Source organism: Oncorhynchus keta, chromosome 15 (assembly GCF_023373465.1).
Source record: "Oncorhynchus keta strain PuntledgeMale-10-30-2019 chromosome 15, Oket_V2, whole genome shotgun sequence".
NCBI classification, from domain to species: Eukaryota; Metazoa; Chordata; class Actinopteri; order Salmoniformes; family Salmonidae; genus Oncorhynchus; species Oncorhynchus keta.
Window position 1 is genome coordinate 31,712,008 of NC_068435.1, and position 17,426 is coordinate 31,729,433.

A 17,426-nucleotide genomic window follows, 5' to 3' on the forward strand; every position below is an offset into this window, starting at 1 on the left:
TTTCTATCCCACAATCTTGTGCTCCATATTCGCAATGTGTGCCCGCTCCCTCATGCTTTTGTACCCAAAATGATGCCGCTTTGGGGTATTTTTCAGCAGGTTGTGTGGAATGACTCCAGATAACCTGAGTATTAAATTGATTACATGGTCTGAAAGGTGCTCTGTGGTCCCACATAAGTTCTGAGATTGCTGGGATGTTGTTCATTTGAAGTACACAATGCCATTGTCCAAGTTTGTGAGCATGCCCCATCTACCTTAGTGGGCAGTATCTGCATTTGCTATTCATGCCGGACTTTGTGGTTCATTATGAGCAGACGAATATACAGGAAGTCAAAACTTCATAATTCTACCAGTGAAATGAAAATGTGCTAGTTCTAGCTTGCAGTTTGGATAATGTTTAAGATAAAAATGTCATGTTTTTAATATAGTAATGACTATATGCAGTGGCAGAGCAAGGGTGAAATTCCCCTTTAAGCTTGAAAAGCTGGTGAATGGCAAGTTGAACGGTTGCTTCCTGGGCTTAAGGAGAATCGCCATATTCCATGTGTCCTGTAAAGCCATATTCTGGTTCAGATCGTAGTCAGATATGACTGTATTGCGCAGCAGAGCATGAGCAAATGGCTCGGCTTTAAAATGTTAGTGATCAATTTAGTGATACCCGAGCCCTGCCCGTACCTTAGTTGTGGATTAAAAACAGGCCTTACCCACCCCTAACATGAAGTTTAATGTCGGGTAGCAGAACTCTACTTTGCAGCATGAATGGGGATTATTTTATGTACAAACCAGTCCATGGGGGATATGAGCACAGATAGAACAATGCGACAGCTATTTCACCGGATGTATAAATGTGAAGCATCCACTTGGCGTTTCCCCTCACTACCAAATCACTTCTCCCACTGCTGAACGAGATGGATTTTGGCCGACATTCCCCAAATTTTGTCATCGATGAAACATTTGATCTCAATACAGTTTTCTGTTCTCAATACTAGAATATGTTATGAACAGAGTGGACTAAATTTTGTAGACTTTACCCTTTGCAAAACTTTATTTAAATGCCATTGTTAGTTCTGCCCACTATGACTAATTTGTTCCCGTTGGAAACGGCAGGCTGTGGTCCATCTTGTGTATAGCCAGTTGCATAGATTCCATTTGGACGGTAAGATGAAACGACTCAATATCGCTAGTGAACGCGTTATTATTGTATTAGACTCACTTTAAGTATAATTGATTGTTTTCTTCCTCATTATCAATAATATACTTATTTGTCATTGGATATATTATTATAATACCGAATACAGCATTAATTAACGTTGCATTAATTAACACGGTGTGCAAAAGCTGTTGTTTTTTTCCATCTCGATCTCGGACCATGTTTATTAAGACCGGTTTCCATCGGAGGTAAATAAAGAACGAACCAAGCTACTTCCTGTTTTGATTTTTTTTTTTTGAGGGGCTGTTTCGTTTCGCTATCGTAGCTAGGAGAGATACCAGCCAGATATCTGCAATGAAACTCTATCACTTTACTAACATGTAGGCTGTTAAAAAACAACCCTTATACAACTAGCGATACCGACATAACTACCGTTGTGCTTTGGAGGTTCCAACTGGTTTTGTGCTTGTGGGATATGGCACTGAGTTCTGGCGGTTGGGGTAAACCGCCTGTGCCAGCCCCGTCCCAGTCTGTACATGGCGGGCCCGCGCTGGCTAACTGCAATACCGTTTTGATGTCGGTACGAGTGTCGGTTTGCCATTCGGGTATTCGACCGCTTTGCCTCCCTGGAGCTGGCGATGAGGCTCTCCGTCTTCAACTTAGCATGGACCCCAGCAAAGCTGGAGAGTTTCGGCTAGCACTGAGGGACATTAGCGGAAGCGGCCGTAGTGTGGTAAGATACACTGCTCTGTAACGTCTAGCTAGATCTATTGTATCTCGACCCCTGATATAATGCCATGCAATACATTTCATGCGTTGACATGAGAAATTGCACGCGTTTGTTTGTTTGTTGGAGGAACATTTGTTTACAGAAAATACAGTAGTCACTGAATTGGAATCTTGTTTAATCAAATACTACAGTAATCCCATTGGTGCGAACCGATGTCTTGTGGTGATTACAGTTTACTTATCTGTCCTTGTGTTTGTCTGTACAAGGGAAGACAACATTTTCTTTATGGAAGATTATTCCAGCATGTAAACAACTAAACATCAAAGTTAGCACATTGCCACTGGGGTTACAGTTTGTCCCTCTAAGGTGAAGTAGGTCCATATCCGCGAAGTCCACAAAGATTAGAGATCTAAGCAAATTATTCTCTTTATTTCTTTCTCCCAGTTCATTGCGGAGTTTGACCTGCGCTCTGTGCAGTATGAGGTCAAGTCCCCATGCCTTCACGAGATGCGCTTGGCCACGCCCCCTCATGACTGTATCCGCTTCAACTTCCGCTGCGACCTGGAGGCTGAGCAGTGGGCCACTGTGGTGATGTCATCACTAAGAGAGGCACACAGAGGTCAGAGGGCATGGCAGTCTTTTTCCTCTTGTCTGCTTGCTTGGATGCATTCATGTCATTGTGTATTAGAAGAGTGTCTTCCTAGTATACCATACTATGGCTAGCACAATTGACCACTCTCCCTCACTGTAGTTGCTGTAAATAGTTCCCCACATCCTATGGATGACCGACAGCAGCACGAAGCAGCAGCTCTAGAACAGCGCAGCACAGCCTCCTTACCACTCACTGGTGAGTACCCTCACCACACGATTCCCCCACTCTCTCTTTCTACCACATTTGCAAGACTACACAGGGTAAATGTTTCTGTGTGCGAGTGAACATGTTCTCTCTCTGAAGAGGAGCTGTGCTTGGAGCTTGCCCGGGCGATCGAGGCAGGTGACAGCCAGGGTGCTGCTCAGCACGCGTCTGCTCTAGCTCGTCAGAAGGCAGTGCTCACTATCCAACTGTCTGAGAAGAGTTACGCCGAGGGAGAGATAAGGTGAGAAATAACAGGCAGTAGCTTGGGAGTAGTCCAAAAGAACATGGATAATTTGTGCTAATGAAGTTTCATGTCTCTTGCAGTTTGTCTGTGGCAGTGGAAGACATCTCCTCTTCCTGTTGCGTCACAGTGAAAGTCTTTCCCCACATGACTGTCGCAGCACTCAAGCAGCAGGTCAGATACATTTCTGTCTCTGTTTGCTAGAATACATGGGCTACATTTGGCAAATGAAACTGTCCACAAATCATTCTCTCCTCTGTCATTGTTCTCTCTCTCAGGTGTTTTTGGAGTATGGCTTTCACCCTCGCGTGCAGCGCTGGGTGATTGGACAATGCCTGTGCACAGAGCCTAGGTCCCTGGCCTCATATGGGGTCCAGAGGGATGGGGATACGGCCTACCTTTACTTGGTCTCAGCCCGCCATGCCCGCCTCACCCGCCAGCTATTCCAGCAGGACCAGGAGGGTGCCCACCTCACCCCACCTCCGCCTACCAGCAACGGGCCTCTTTCCCAGGACTGGCGGGGCTACAGCACCCTGCCCTCCAGGCTTAGCCACAACACCCAGGGTAAGTTTACCTCTTGGCATGCACTTGCGCACATGCTCACGCATGACTGAACTCCTTTTTCATTGTTGTGCTTGGCTGTAGGGAGCACCGGAAGTGGGGCCGAGAGGTTGGGTACGAGCGAGATCCGAGACGCCCTCAACCTGGAGACGCTGCATCTTAAAGATAAACCTGATAAGCCCAGCAAAACCAGTAAAACACAGGTCAACCCCGATGTTTAAATTTGTGATTGACAGTTTTTACGCAAGATGATCGAGTTGAGCGCCTACTCTTCCTTTACTTGATAGTTCCATGTAGCTGGTATACCGCTGAATTTCACTGGTTGTGATACACTGTCAGAAAGTTCCTACTTTCACACACATCCTCTCTGTCCTTCTGATCTGCAGACCGAATGGGCGTGTCCCTCCTGCACCTTCATCAACAAGCCTACCCGACCAGGCTGTGAGATCTGCAGTACAGCCAGACCTGACTCACGCAAGCACAGCCGCATACAACAGGTACTGTATCTATGGGATGCCTACAGACAGATGGCACACATCACCGTTTATTCTCCCTTTAGTAAACTACATTATTTTCTTTATTCTCGTCTGTGTGATAAAGGAGAAAGGAAGAAGAGAGGAGCAGATCAGTGCATTGAGCAGTTAACTGCCTCAACCGTAACCTATACAATAATCTGGAAGACTGATCACTCACACACCAACTTAGAGCTACAAACCCACCACCACTACTGACATACTATGATGACAAACCTCTGGACACTGCAGCACAGATATGGAACTCCACTTGCTGAGGCTCACAAAAGGAACTACCTGTATAGTCAATGAGCTGGCTTTTGACTCTGTGGACATGAGTCAGCATCCTTTGCCTTGTGGCAGACCATTTATTTACCATTTACCATTTATTTATTTTACATAAGGGATGGGGGGACTAGTCCAATATTTATTTTAGAGGGGTGGGTGGTGCTTCTCTCATCCCTCTACCTGATATATCTCAGATGAGATAATATGATTTATATTTGAAGTTGGCCAACTGTGAAAGTTGATACTTTGAAAGCTGAAAAAAAGCTGTTTTTAAAACCAGGGCCTGTATTCAAACAGTCTCAGAGTAGGAGTGCTGGCTGTCCCAACCCCCCAAAAAATATTTGTCGACCGAAAGTAGTCTGTTCTTTCGACCAATCGATTGGTTAAAAAAAAAAAAAAAAAACATATATAGACACACCCTATGTGTTTTAATAAAATCAACTATTTTCACTGAGCTTGTCTGCTGCTTTTAATGGCGCTGCCAGGTAGCCTTGGTCGACTTCTATGCGTAATCAGGTGCAGGTCTTTACTCAACATTGAGTGCTCCAAACAAAGACTGAGTAAATTGACAACTAAAAAAAAAATGGAATGAAATAAACCTAAACTTGTTTCTCACAAGTGTAGCATAGGTTGTGCGCTCTGCAAACAGTGTCCATTTTGACAACGAGAACAGTAAAAGACTAATAATAATAATGAATGCATTCACAGAAACTACCGTAAATAAATTAACGGTAAATGTACTACTGGTGATACGGGTGTGCCATCCTCGCGGCCTCCAATGGATCTGTACATTGAGACAGGCGCGAATCAGACAGGTCTTGTGTGCCATAAAAAAATACATTTGACTGCTCGACTAAAATCTTGGTCTCCCAAACAATCGACCAGTTGACTAAATGGGGTAAGCCCTATTAGGATCAGATTAGATCATAATTAAATCAACATGGGGGACCTGATCCTAGATCAGCACTCCTACTCTGAGACGATGAGGGGATTTAATAAATGCCCCCGGTGAACCGGGTAAGAGTTGATTGCGTTCGTGTTGGAACCGAGCATGAGCCAGGTGCCCTTCTTTTGACGGTGAAGTCAGCTCAAAACAACCATGATGTAGGTTAACAAGGTGGGGTAATGAGTAGGCTTCTGTGTTTTCACATGCAAACATGATTGCGTGGATAACACTGACAATGAAAACTAGTTCAATTCGAACTGGTATTTTATGTAAAAGATGTTTCTGAACGATGACTTGTTGACAACATGACCGAGCGGCGCAGATTGCTGTTTGATTTGAGATTGGCGCTTCTCTCTCACCGCTTTTGCCTGTTCATGGTTCAACTGAATCAGGCACCCTCAGTGTGAATACAGGCCCAGGACTTGTCTGTCATTGGTTGGTGCCATATTGTTTTATAGGAGAGGAATTGCTTGCGAGGAGGCTGTGGAAGTGACAGGGTTTTAAAGTGCTTTTATTTTTATAACATTGTATTTAGTGTTTAACAGAATGTTTGGCAATGTTAATGTTGACGTGTAATGTGTTTCACCTACTTTCCAATACGTTTCTGTCTGGACTGTGATAGTGAATGTTTTGTTTTGTCAGAAACATGACTGTATAAAATGGTGTTAACTGAATAAATGTAAGTTAATCAAGTTTGAATTAAGTTTTTATTTGAGCATTTATAAATTAGTTCAAATACTTTTTTTTCTAAACATTTGAAAGTAAAGACAATTCTTAGTTCATACAGTAGATGCAATTATGGATGTTTTCTGGAGGGCTTTATTTACCATGAGGTTGGCAGTAGGATGGTGCTGCCTCCTTAACATTCTCTTTTGTCCCTTCCAATGTCAGTGGTAGTGTTGTTCAGTTTGATCAACGAGCAGAGGGGGCAGCAAGGTAGCGTAGTGGTTCGAGCGTTGGACTAGTAACCGAGAGGTTGCAAGTTCAAACCCCGAGCTGACAAGGTACAATCTGTCGTTCTGCCCCTGAACAGGCAGTTAACCCACCGCTAGGCCGTCATTGAAAATAAGAATTTGTTCTTAACTGACTTGCCTAGTTAAATAAAGGTAAAATAAAATTTAAAAAAATACTATTCACTAACAACCAAGAAACATCCAAAACAGTTGCAGGTATGTATTTGGGTATGATAAACCAAAACAATCCCATGCACACAAGCCTGAACCCAATACAACCTTATAGTTGAAATTCTGCCACACAAGCCCAACCTAATGCACTTAACCACTCCCGGGCATGTCAGTCAGTCTTAATCCTTGGTGAAAGGTCAGACCTGAGCACACCTCAGTTCATTCCATAAATGCAGGTCTAGAACCCATTTCATACTTCAGGATAGGTGGAGTTCCCATAAAGACAGGTCTGGGACCAGTCTTCCTCCTGTTACTTCCAGAAGAGGATGATGTTCCAGAGCAGCAGCCAGCAGGGGTAGATCGGCAGAGCCAGGAGCGGATAGACCAATGAGTCGTAGAGGGCGTGGTCCCGAATGCCCTATGAGATGACGGACAGAAAGAGCATCCAACCGTCTTGCAGGGAGACGCAGTAGAGCAGAGTGCAGCCGGGCTCAGCAGCACCATGATGGCTGCAGATGGAGAGAGGGTAAAGACAATACTACAGAACTCTGGTAGGGAAACTTAACAGTGGAGCACCATGATTGTCGACAGCACTTCGACAGTGAAGGAGGGAGTGAAACATTACATGTACACAATATCCTCACACTCAAGGAACAGTGGAATTAACACTGCATTGTTCCCTTAGGGCTCGATTCAATCCGTAGCACAGAAGACCTGCACTACAGCGCAATATAAATGTAAAGGCAATGTTCACGGTAAACACTGCATATGTCGGCCCAAACGGAAAATAACCTTTCAAATTCAATAGCGCTACAACGTTGATCTACAGAGCTACGGATTGAATCAAGCCCATAGACATTAAACTTGAGTGCAACATCAATGAGAAGACATACTGAGAAGTATTACTTCTATAAGAAGCACAGGGAGAAACTTGTGGGTGAGAGTATTACTTGGGTGTGTGTGGTGTGATGAAGGCAGTGATGGGCACCAGGGACAGAGCCACGATGAAGCCCAGGGAGAAGTTGATTAGGGCAGTGCAGCCCAGTAAAACGGCCAGGTATAGTAGAGCTACCAGCTTCAGCATCCTCCAGCCCTGCTCTGTGACCTGTCCTTGCCTAGAGGGAGAGAGTAGACAAAAGCACTGTTTATACTTGGTGCTAACATTATCAATAAAGTGTAAACCGATCTGGATGGTCAAACCATTGAAATAATCATTATACCGGCCACTAAAATCATTGACAGATAGCACAATACTGACTAATGGCATCAGTAACTGTCTTAAGATAAAATAAATTCATTTTATTTTTAAACAATATATGTAAAATGTGCATACAGGGAGGCACCAGCTAATCTGATGAAAATGCACAATGGAGGAATAAGGGATCCATTTTAATACAATGTGTAGAAGGGTGAAATGAAAATGTAAATGTTATCGTTGAACCACAACGCAATTTGGAACATATCCCGCCCATTTTTCATGTGGCTGACACGTGGTAATGTTAAATAACGGTATTGTTTTTTTGGCATTGTGTTAATTAGTAATACGCTCAACTTTTACTGGTACGGTGTACCCGCACTATTTATTTTGCCGGGTCGATTTAGGCAGAGATCAGTGGCCGATAACGAGACGCGTCCAGACAGCAGTGGACGCATAAATTCAGACTACGTGTGATTAGGTTACACATAGTAACATAGTAACCGCTGCCCCACTCAGAAAGCCCTTCTATATTTCATTCTATGATTACACCTAGGCTATTAAAAATTGCGTGCACTCAGGGAGTCCCGTACCAGTAAGAAATTAAATCTACTTTCACCCCTGGACGCAACAAACCTTGATCAGATAGTGATTAGATCATATCACAATACTCATGTTAGAGCAAGATGTCACTGAGGCTGGAGTTACAAAAAGGGACATGGTGAAAGGAAATAATTTACAGCAGCCACATTATCTTCAAGGTGTGTGTGATAATTGGGGAAAACCTGGCATAGATGCATATTTTTAGTGTGTGAGATAAGATAGGTATGCAGGTTGTGCAGTTTTTTTCAACAAGCACATTGAGTAGCCAGACATAGAAAGAGTAGCCAGCCAAACAGCGAAAAATATTGAATACTTTTGAGTTTACCTTCCAGATTGGAAAAAATTTAAAATGTATGCATTCAGTGTATTGTTTGTTTTTGGGGATATTGTCTAGGCCTATATGATCAGGAGTATTTTCTAAGTAAGAGAACATTAAACATTTTTTAACATTTAACCTGTCTTCACTTGAGATGAAAGTATATTTCTGCAAGATATGTTGCCACAATGTTTGTTCTTCAAATTAAAACAGAAATGGAAGTAAATAGCCCAAATAGTTATTTTTTAAATTAAATTTCAAATCAAACAAATTGTGTGATGAGCACTTTTACAAATGGAAAAATTGGTCTCTCAAATAAATAGAATAGATGCACAATTAAGATCTGGGTCCATACATGTTAAGAGAAGAGAAAACGACAAATTCGTGTTAAATTCGTGTTTGCAACTCTGAATTGCAGTGTCATTTATAAAATAAAAAAAATACTTTAACATCTGACCCACAGATTAATTTAAGAATCTTGTAAGAGTCTGCTGACTTCAACAGGCTTCAAGCTTCCTTTTAAAGAGGCATTTTCTTAGCTATCTGCACTACAGGTATGATTGAAGAATGAAGGAAGTATTAATCATGGGCTTTGATACACAGAAAGCAGCAGTTGACTACTCCATTGTCAACACGTTGATTAAATCAGTAGACCTGTATCAATATCTTTGAAAATACCATAGAAGTATCATCTAGCTTTTTCAATCTGTTGTCTTGTATCATATTTTGGACCAGTGTGAGAGTGTCGCTCCACTAGCCTACCTATTGTTCCTGCAGATAATAGCCAAAAAGTCTACCAGGGTGCAACTGATGAGTCAATCACTTTAACATAACTGTCTGGCAAGTCCTGATGGACTTCATATCAAAAATACAAATGAGAACTTTAGTTTACTTGTCCCAATGTGATATCATAGACATAACTACATTGTATGATTTATGAATGTAAAGGATATGAGATCGCCTTTATTCAGTCAGTTCCAAACCATTTATAAACCAGTCAAGCTTGCTGTTCCTCAATCAAATCAGAGTAAGCCTATGCGCCAGCACTTCGTGGCTGTATACGAATTGCAAAGGAAAATCAATTAATGTGCCAGAAAACAATAGGCTGTGTAGATGACAATAGCAAGTGAGGACCACAGTTTCAGTCTCGGACACAGGAAAGTGTTGCACAGCCATCTGCTGAGAGAGGATGGGGAGGGTGTACAGAGCTACCTACCCCTGTCATATGACTGATCACTACTGGAGTCAGTATAGTGTCGTGGAAATTTCCTGTATTTACCAAATCATGAGAGCAAACCACACACAAGTCAGAGTTATCATAAAGTCCATATTTAATTATATGAAATTATCGTTCAGCTTTGTCTCCTAAACTATGTTCTCATCTCGCTCTCAGGACCATAAAACAAATCCTCATGAACAGGCATATATCAAATACACCCTTCCTGGACAAGATCACAGAGACACAGTGACTGGCACACAGACATTGTGGAGCCAAGAGATAATTGGTTTAAAAGATATGTTTACATATGAAGACAAGCTTGACCCCTCCCCTCTCTGCGGCCCAAGTATCTGACCCCATGACAGAGAACAGATAACTGCAACCGGCCAACAGTATTATCCAAAAATAGACATTCTGATGAGAAGTAACTAACAAGCATATAATGAATATAAAACATCTTATCTATGTTACCCAACTAATTCTGATTATTCCCCAACAATAGACAGAATCCCTGAGCTGGAGGACAGAGAAAGTATTCCAACCATCCTCACCTCTTGTCCAGGTCTCCCTTTGGAAAAAGGTTAATCTGACATCAATTGGACTACCTGGTTAAATAATGGTTCAATAAAACTAGAATCCCCAAGGTCCCAGAGGTCGATAGACACATGCAGCAGCATGATGACAGCCAGCTGGCCGAAGGCGGGCATGTAATAACCACTGGAGGCAAAGCGAGAGAGTGAGGGCATGAGAAGTAGGACTGGTGCAGATGCTCCAGGAGGTTGTTCAGCTTCCGGTATATCCCCTCTAGGAGCCTGAGGATGATGGGGACACAGGTTTATTTGCATGGAATTTTAAGAGTGAAAATGTCACCATAGAAAGTACAAAAATGTTAAATGTTTTCTGATCATCTGAATTGAAGCTTGGACATCAGTAGCTGACCTGCCGATGGTGGTGGTGTCGGTCTTGTACTGTCTGAAGGTGTTGATGCCCCCGACGGTAGCAGTCTCTATATGGTATCTAAGGAATGGGCCGTGGTTCCCCCAGGGCCGCCCGCTGGCCTGCTTCAACACCATCATGGTCTGGGCCGCGTGGATGTAGCCGAACGTACTGTCCCAGTCATTCCTCTGTAGCTGGGCAGTCGGATAATTAAACGTGTTACTACTGGCTCGTCCTTACCTGACACAAATACAGAGGAAGGGACAAGCTGAAATGTTTGTGGTGTGCTATTATTAGACTTTAAAAAAAATCTAAGTACCTCTGCAAGTACATCAAATAAATTACTCACTGAAGTAACTGCTGGTATAACAGTATAATTTTAAACCGTCCCCTCGCCCATACCCGGGCGCGAACCAGGGACCTTCTGCACACATCAACAACAGTCACCCACGAAGCATCGTTACCCATCGCTCCACAAAAGCCGCGGCCCTTGCAGAGCAATGGGAACTACTACTTCAAGGTCTCAGAGCAAGTGACGTAACCGATTGAAACGCTATTTAGCGCACACCGCTAGCCGTTTCACATCCGGCATTTGGATTTCCTCCTTACCTTGCCCTGGATGGTACACTATCTTCTGGCAGACGGCTTAGAAGAGGTTGGCCAGGTCCAGGTTTGGCAGCTGGCCATTGAGCCCCTCCAGAACCAGGTGCAGACTGGTGATGATGTCACTGCACTGCTCCAGAGACAGTGCTGCCTGGATGGAGCCACCTCTCCCCTGCAGCAGAGACCAGTCACCACCTGGGGGACCCAGAGTGAGGCACAGTGGTTGACATTTAGAATACATACAGAGTCCATAATGGTGTCTCTACGACTGGTGCATTACAGGGTTACATCATTACAGATATTTTATTTTATTTATTTATTTTACCTTTATTTAACCAGGCAAGTCAGTTAAGAACAAATGCTTATTTTCAATGACGGCCTGGGAACAGTGGGTTAACTGCCTGTTCGGGGGCAGAACGACAGATTTGTACCTTGTCAGCTGGGGGGTTTGAACTCACAACCTTCCAGTTACTAGTCCAACGCTCTAACCACTAGGCTACCCTGCCAGGTACTGACCATTGGTGTTGGTGTGGTGGTATCCCTCGAGCCAGGCCTGCATGCCGATCAGGTCATGTTCATTCACCAGAAAGGTATCCTTAGCCCAGTGGATCTGACCTGAGAAGAGACCGAATCATTGACTGATTAATTAAAGAAAGGAGGTAGGAGTGTATGCTTATGTGGTGCTTCTCCAATGGTCTGTGTAAGTAGTATGCTTACTCCTGAAGTACTGGGCAAGGCCCAGCCTGGTTGTCGTTGTTTCCCTCACCACAGGGGGCGCCCAGCACCAGGGCATCAGTATGAGGGGCTCTGGGGGCCCGCAGGATCCCATAAATGTTAGTGCCATGCACCATCTGACCGAGACTGACAGACAAACAGAGAAAAGGATGAGTGAGAGAAAGAGAAGAAAATAAAGCCTGAGAGGAAAGAATGCGTCTGTGTGAAAGTGTGCACGCACTGGGATCAAATTAAATGCATGTTTAGACATCTTTGTCTTAGCACACACTCGCATATCTCTCTTTGTTTTCATCGGGGAAGGGAAGTTTGCAGGTGAAGCTCTGAGTAAACACTTCCAGCCCTTGGGACTGCATAGTATACACCAGCCAATCCACTGGCATCCCACTACAGATAAGAGAGGAGAGAAATGCAGAAGGAATATTATGGGAGAGGACAGGGGGATTATATCATTCTTACAGCTGGAATTGTGATAGGTAAATTAAGCACTGAATGTCAAAATTGGGGTTAGTGATAGGAAGGGCACATCATTTTTCCTGACACTAGTGACATGCTATAGGAAGAAGGCTTATCAGGCTGACTCACCCTACTTTTATAGGGGAACAATTTAAATGATACCCTACAAAGTGGATTGGGTACATCAAGAGGATGCCCAGTTCCATTCCATTCCATTCCCCAACGGATTCTCCCTCAGGATTCTACAAGGACTCACCAAATTGGTGCATTGAAACAGGCGAGGTCGGTCAGGGCTCACTTTTGGTTTGGGTCAGACAGCAGTCCCATATTGTTGCCTTGTACCACTCACACTGGCTCAGCTGGACCCTAGGAAACTAAGACTCGCACAATAATATTCAATAATGTTGCGTTAGCTTTAGCGCTCAACATCGTTAACCTAGCTAGCTAACGTACCTGCTAACCCAATATTGATTGGAAAGACGTGTTAGCTAGCGTCATAGAACCAGCTACGTTGAACGCGCAAATACCTAAACGGTGTTTATTTTCAACCAAACAATGAGTCTTAATACCTTTACAAATGTGTAGTTGTAAGCCAGAGCCTACCTCTCGGACACAGTAAGGGTAACACCCAAGATGACAGGTGCAGCTAGGCCATACTGCGCAACATGTTTTTCCTAGTTTCTTACCGGACTATTGTGTGACGGACCAACTCAGCTCTCACTTTAGCAAAAAACACACTTTACATGTTACGTTTATATTTTGTTCAGTATACATAAATATAGATCACAGTATTGCCATTTATGACTGGCTCTCCCTGATGGTTTGGAAGATGACCTTAAAAGTTTCACAGAAATCTATTTCAAAAACACGGTTCAGGTGATGCTACAAATCATTAGTTTTATTTTTGCTGATTGATTTACCCGATGTAGACCCTTATCTATGGCTCTCTGTCAACCAATCATCTCAGTCAAGTTTATGGATAATTCAAAACACAGAACACCTCAATGGGCTTAGATTTCATTTTTTAATAAAGCATTTCATACAAAAGCATAACACAATTGTACAATAAAAAAAAAAAAAGTTTCCTCCATCTTCTCCCCTACCTTCCCTGCCTTTCACGCAGACCAATCTACCCCAAAGTCCAAGCTACATCACTCTCCAGTCAGCGCAGACACCTCCTGTAGATGCTGCCTCACCACCTCGTCCAACACTTTGCTGACACCCTTACAGGCCGTCATTGCCGCCTCCATCAGTGTCTCTAGGTGGTCCTGGTGGAGTCGGGCGTCCATCTGTAGCAGGGCAATGTGCCCGCCACGAGGCAACAATGCCAGGGCCAGTGATGTGCCCCCTCCACTCTCTTCAGCATGGCACAGGTCTGCCAATGGGGTCTCATCCACAAAGCCTGCAGTGCAGGCGCACACATAGTCACGCATGGGGATGCCCGCATCGACTACTGCCAGAGTAGCGGCGTTCACACACGCGCTGTAGTTCCCTCCATCTGACTGCAAGATCTGAGAGGGAAGAGGGAGTGTGAAATGTTTCAATTCAAGTTGGGTTGTTTTTTTAAACCCCATGTTTCAGGGTTCAAATTGATGAAGAAACCTCTATACCGGAGAACATGAAACTAACCAAACAAAACTTAAAATTGGTTCCAAATCCCAAAGACAGGATATTCAACCACTTTAATGTCACCATTTTATGAATAGCATCATACTCCACCACAACCCATTTTATAGTTCATTCATATCTGAAATAGTGTGGTACCTTGACATAAATGTCTATTTGAGAGCGTGGGTACAGATTAGTCAACACTGCTGCCTCGAAAGTCTGCTTGAGGTGAAGGCTCATCTCTGTGGACTTGCGGTCCCCGTGGGGTCTTCTCTTCCTCTCAGCTGTACTGAAGGTAGCCATGCTGTATTGGCAGTTGATGACAGCACGGTCATGGAGGGTCTTGCTGCGGGAGCCTCGCACCTGGAGAACAGAGTACATTTGATTTTAAATGCGATCCCCTCGAACCCCCTAACTGCAGTCTCACTGATTCTTCAGGTATTGCGCCAACTGCTCCTTCTCAAGCACTGCATTGGTGGCAGCAGTAATACACCCTCACGTTACCTTGGGCCATAGGTGGGAAAGTGTAGTCTCCCTGTGTATGCTACCACATCTACTAAGAGGTCTGGACCCGAGGCACAGGTAGAAGTGTGCAGGGTGGCTAGTTTAGCTCTCTAGACTAGAACCAGGGGGCTGAACACATTAACGTTAGCTATGTTGGAACAATTACAAGTTGGATAAACAAACTGATCTGAAATGCTAGCCGAGCTGAAGCAATGTCCATAGCTAATTAATCTCAGTTGTATGTTAGCTAGCGTGTTATCTATGTAACGTTAGCTAACAAGGCATCTTTGCTAACACGCTATTTTATCAAGAAACTTACTTCATGAGGACCATACACAACTGCCAGCGCTTTGGTATTTCCCTGTTCTATGTACGCAGACCCGTCAGCTTGGGCAAATACACCCATACGAGCTTGTACTTTCCGCAGTTCAGCAGCTTTTCTTCCATCAAGACGATATCCTTGATCTGACAATAACTCCAGGCCTGCCATGTTTCAACGTTTGAACTGGCGATTTTTAAAAAACTACGCACGTGTGTTATACACTACATTACCCACACGCCCACTGGAGAAGATACGGTGGCTTTAGGCAACCGAAATAGTGATGTACAGTTCGCGAACGAATCATTTCATTGACTCGATTTTTCGTTTTTCTGAGTGACTCATTCATTTCAGTCATTCGTTTGACCTACTAGTGCTGGTTGTAAGGAGACAAACAGCATGATTAATATACGCTCCTACGGCCCCAGAGATATGCTTCAACCACTAACTGTCTGTCATATGAGCGCAGTAAAATAGATCACGAAATAAGCATAGAGAAGAACAATACATGTTTAGAACGGATAATTATTCATATGATGCAATAATGAGTGCAATTAATTGATTATTGAATGTTATGGACACCGCTTTGTACAACCAAAACATGCACAGCCTCTGCTCAAATTACTCGAACTCGAGAACGATTCGTTTGGGACTGTGCTTATCACCCTCACAACAAGCAATGCATTCCGCCAAGAGTTGTTCACAATATAGTTTTGTTGCGCCACAACTAGACCTCGTTTCAAATGTATCAATAAATAATATTATTTGTATGCCTAGCAATCAACACATGTACATTGTTTAAAGCACACGTTTACAAGTCTTGTCACAAATGATAGCTCCAATATACCTATGGTCATCGACACGAGTTTTCAGTTGGTGGTTTTCAGTTGGTGGTTGAAGATATCCCTCTAGTGGTGTGGGGGATGTGCTTTGGCAAAGTGGGTGGGGTTATATCCTTCCTGTTTGGCCCTGTCCGGGGGTGTCCTCGGATGGGGCCACAGTGTCTCCTGACCCCTCCTGTCTCAGCCTCCAGTATTTATGCTGCAGTAGTTTATGTGTCGGGGGGCTAGGGTCAGTTTGTTATATCTGGAGTACTTCTCCTGTCCTATTCGGTGTCCTGTGTGAATCTAAGTGTGCGTTCTCTAATTCTCTCCTTCTCTCTTTCTTTCTCTCTCTCGGAGGACCTGAGCCCTAGGACCATGTCCCAGGACTACCTGACATGAGGACTCCTTGCTGTCCCCAGTCCACCTGGCCATGCTCCTGCTCCAGTTTCAACTGACCTGAGCCCTAGGACCGTGCCCCAGGACTACCTGACATGAAGGCTCCTTGCTGTCCCCAGTCCACCTGACTGTGCTGCTGCTCCAGTTTCAACTGTTCTGCCTTATTATTATTCGACCATGCTGGTCATTTATGAACATTTGAACATCTTGGTCATGTTCTGTTATAATCTCTACCCGGCACAGCCAGAAGAGGACTGGCCACCCCACATAGCCCGGTTCCTCTCTAGGTTTCTTCCTAGGTTTTGGCCTTTCTAGGGAGTTTTTCCTAGCCACCGTGCTTTTACACCTGCATTGTTTGCTGTTTGGGGTTTTAGGCTGGGTTTCTGTACAGCACTTTGAGATATCAGCTGATGTACGAAGGGCTATATAAATACATTTGATTTGATTTGATTCAGTTCATCTTTCGCTGATAGGGGGTCCTGCGTGCTCTGAGTATTACTGAATCAAATGAACGAAATGAGTCGAAAGATTCGTTCTTCTGACTGAACGAGTCGAACAGATCCAAGTCAGTAATAAGAGCCGAACTTCCCCTCACTAACCTATAACTAAACCAAATACCGTGTGGCGACCTATCCAAAGACATTTAAAGTAGTGATTAACTTTTTATTAACCAAATCTCTGTTTGATGTAAATTGCATGGACATATAACCATTTTCCATTCACTCTTTTACGAGCATACGCGTGCTTTCTCATTTGTCGTATCACCACAAGCTCGTACTCATAAGTATCGCTTGAGTCCAACAAAATGGAATAAGGTTGTGGATAAAGTAATACACCATTCCATGTGTACAACCTCTATAGACCTGCATCACTGTACAGAGAGCATTTCTATTTTCATTTTTTGTGTTTATCCATGGCCCTCTAGCCGAATATGTACTTGTAGCCCTTTCCTTGCAGTCAAAATACCCAGTGTCCTCATTGGTGTAATGTTATTAGTTTTCATAATTAATAAACATGTACAACATTTTTTTACAGAAAATTGTGTTTGTTATAATTCGTATGTGCTGTATATAAAGTATCATATTTGGATGCAAACTCAAATTGGAATACGTTTGAACTCTGTATCTGATATGGTACCAGTCTCCTTTTTTAAGCCCATAGCCATGTGTGTGACGTATATAGTTTTGTTTCAAAGTAGATTTGTTTAAGACCAAGAAACACTGTGATCCTGATTTAGCCCGCCGCAGTAAAAGCTTTTAAGGAGCCTAAAGTTACCGTACGTTAATACTTAAGGTTCAAGGACCTTA

At 43.6% G+C, this 17,426-nt stretch overlaps 2 protein-coding genes and 1 pseudogene across 2 annotated transcripts; 1 reads left to right on the forward strand and 2 right to left on the reverse strand.

Moving 5' to 3' along the window:
* The first annotated feature begins 1,409 nt into the window (after window positions 1–1,409).
* LOC118394778 (ranBP-type and C3HC4-type zinc finger-containing protein 1-like) lies at window positions 1,410–4,458 on the forward strand. Its single transcript, XM_035788316.2, has 9 exons — window positions 1,410–1,883; window positions 2,325–2,499; window positions 2,632–2,727; window positions 2,836–2,977; window positions 3,061–3,151; window positions 3,256–3,541; window positions 3,623–3,741; window positions 3,925–4,035; window positions 4,139–4,458. Exons 1-9 carry the CDS (start codon window positions 1,626–1,628, stop codon window positions 4,181–4,183), a joined length of 1,323 nt encoding a protein of 440 aa, XP_035644209.1. The 5' UTR covers window positions 1,410–1,625; the 3' UTR covers window positions 4,184–4,458.
* Window positions 4,459–9,522: 5,064 nt separating this feature from the next.
* Window positions 9,523–13,344, reverse strand: LOC118394780 (glycosylphosphatidylinositol anchor attachment 1 protein-like; annotated as a pseudogene).
* A 129-nt stretch (window positions 13,345–13,473) lies between these two features.
* On the reverse strand, window positions 13,474–15,135 carry exosc4 (exosome component 4). The gene is made up of 3 exons (XM_035788317.2): window positions 14,900–15,135; window positions 14,233–14,439; window positions 13,474–13,979 (listed from the first exon to the last, which is right to left on the reverse strand). The coding sequence occupies exons 1-3, from the start codon at window positions 15,068–15,070 to the stop codon at window positions 13,620–13,622; spliced, it is 738 nt and encodes a 245-aa protein (XP_035644210.1). The 5' UTR covers window positions 15,071–15,135; the 3' UTR covers window positions 13,474–13,619.
* Between the last annotated feature and the right edge of the window lie 2,291 nt (window positions 15,136–17,426).

Excerpts from the sequence above, each read along its gene's own strand:
- LOC118394778 (XM_035788316.2), top strand. The coding sequence starts at position 1,626 with ATGGCACTGAGTTCTGGCGGTTGGGGTAAACCGCCTGTGCCAGCCCCG. Across the intron at positions 3,152-3,255 it reads TCGCAGCACTCAAGCAGCAG|GTGTTTTTGGAGTATGGCTT; the intron begins GTCAGATACATT and ends TCTCTCTCTCAG. Across the intron at positions 3,542-3,622 it reads GCTTAGCCACAACACCCAGG|GGAGCACCGGAAGTGGGGCC; the intron begins GTAAGTTTACCT and ends GCTTGGCTGTAG.
- exosc4 (XM_035788317.2), bottom strand. The coding sequence starts at position 15,070 with ATGGCAGGCCTGGAGTTATTGTCAGATCAAGGATATCGTCTTGATGGA. Across the intron at positions 14,440-14,899 it reads TTGTGTATGGTCCTCATGAA|GTGCGAGGCTCCCGCAGCAA; the intron begins GTAAGTTTCTTG and ends TCTGTTCTCCAG. Across the intron at positions 13,980-14,232 it reads AAATAGACATTTATGTCAAG|ATCTTGCAGTCAGATGGAGG; the intron begins GTACCACACTAT and ends CTTCCCTCTCAG.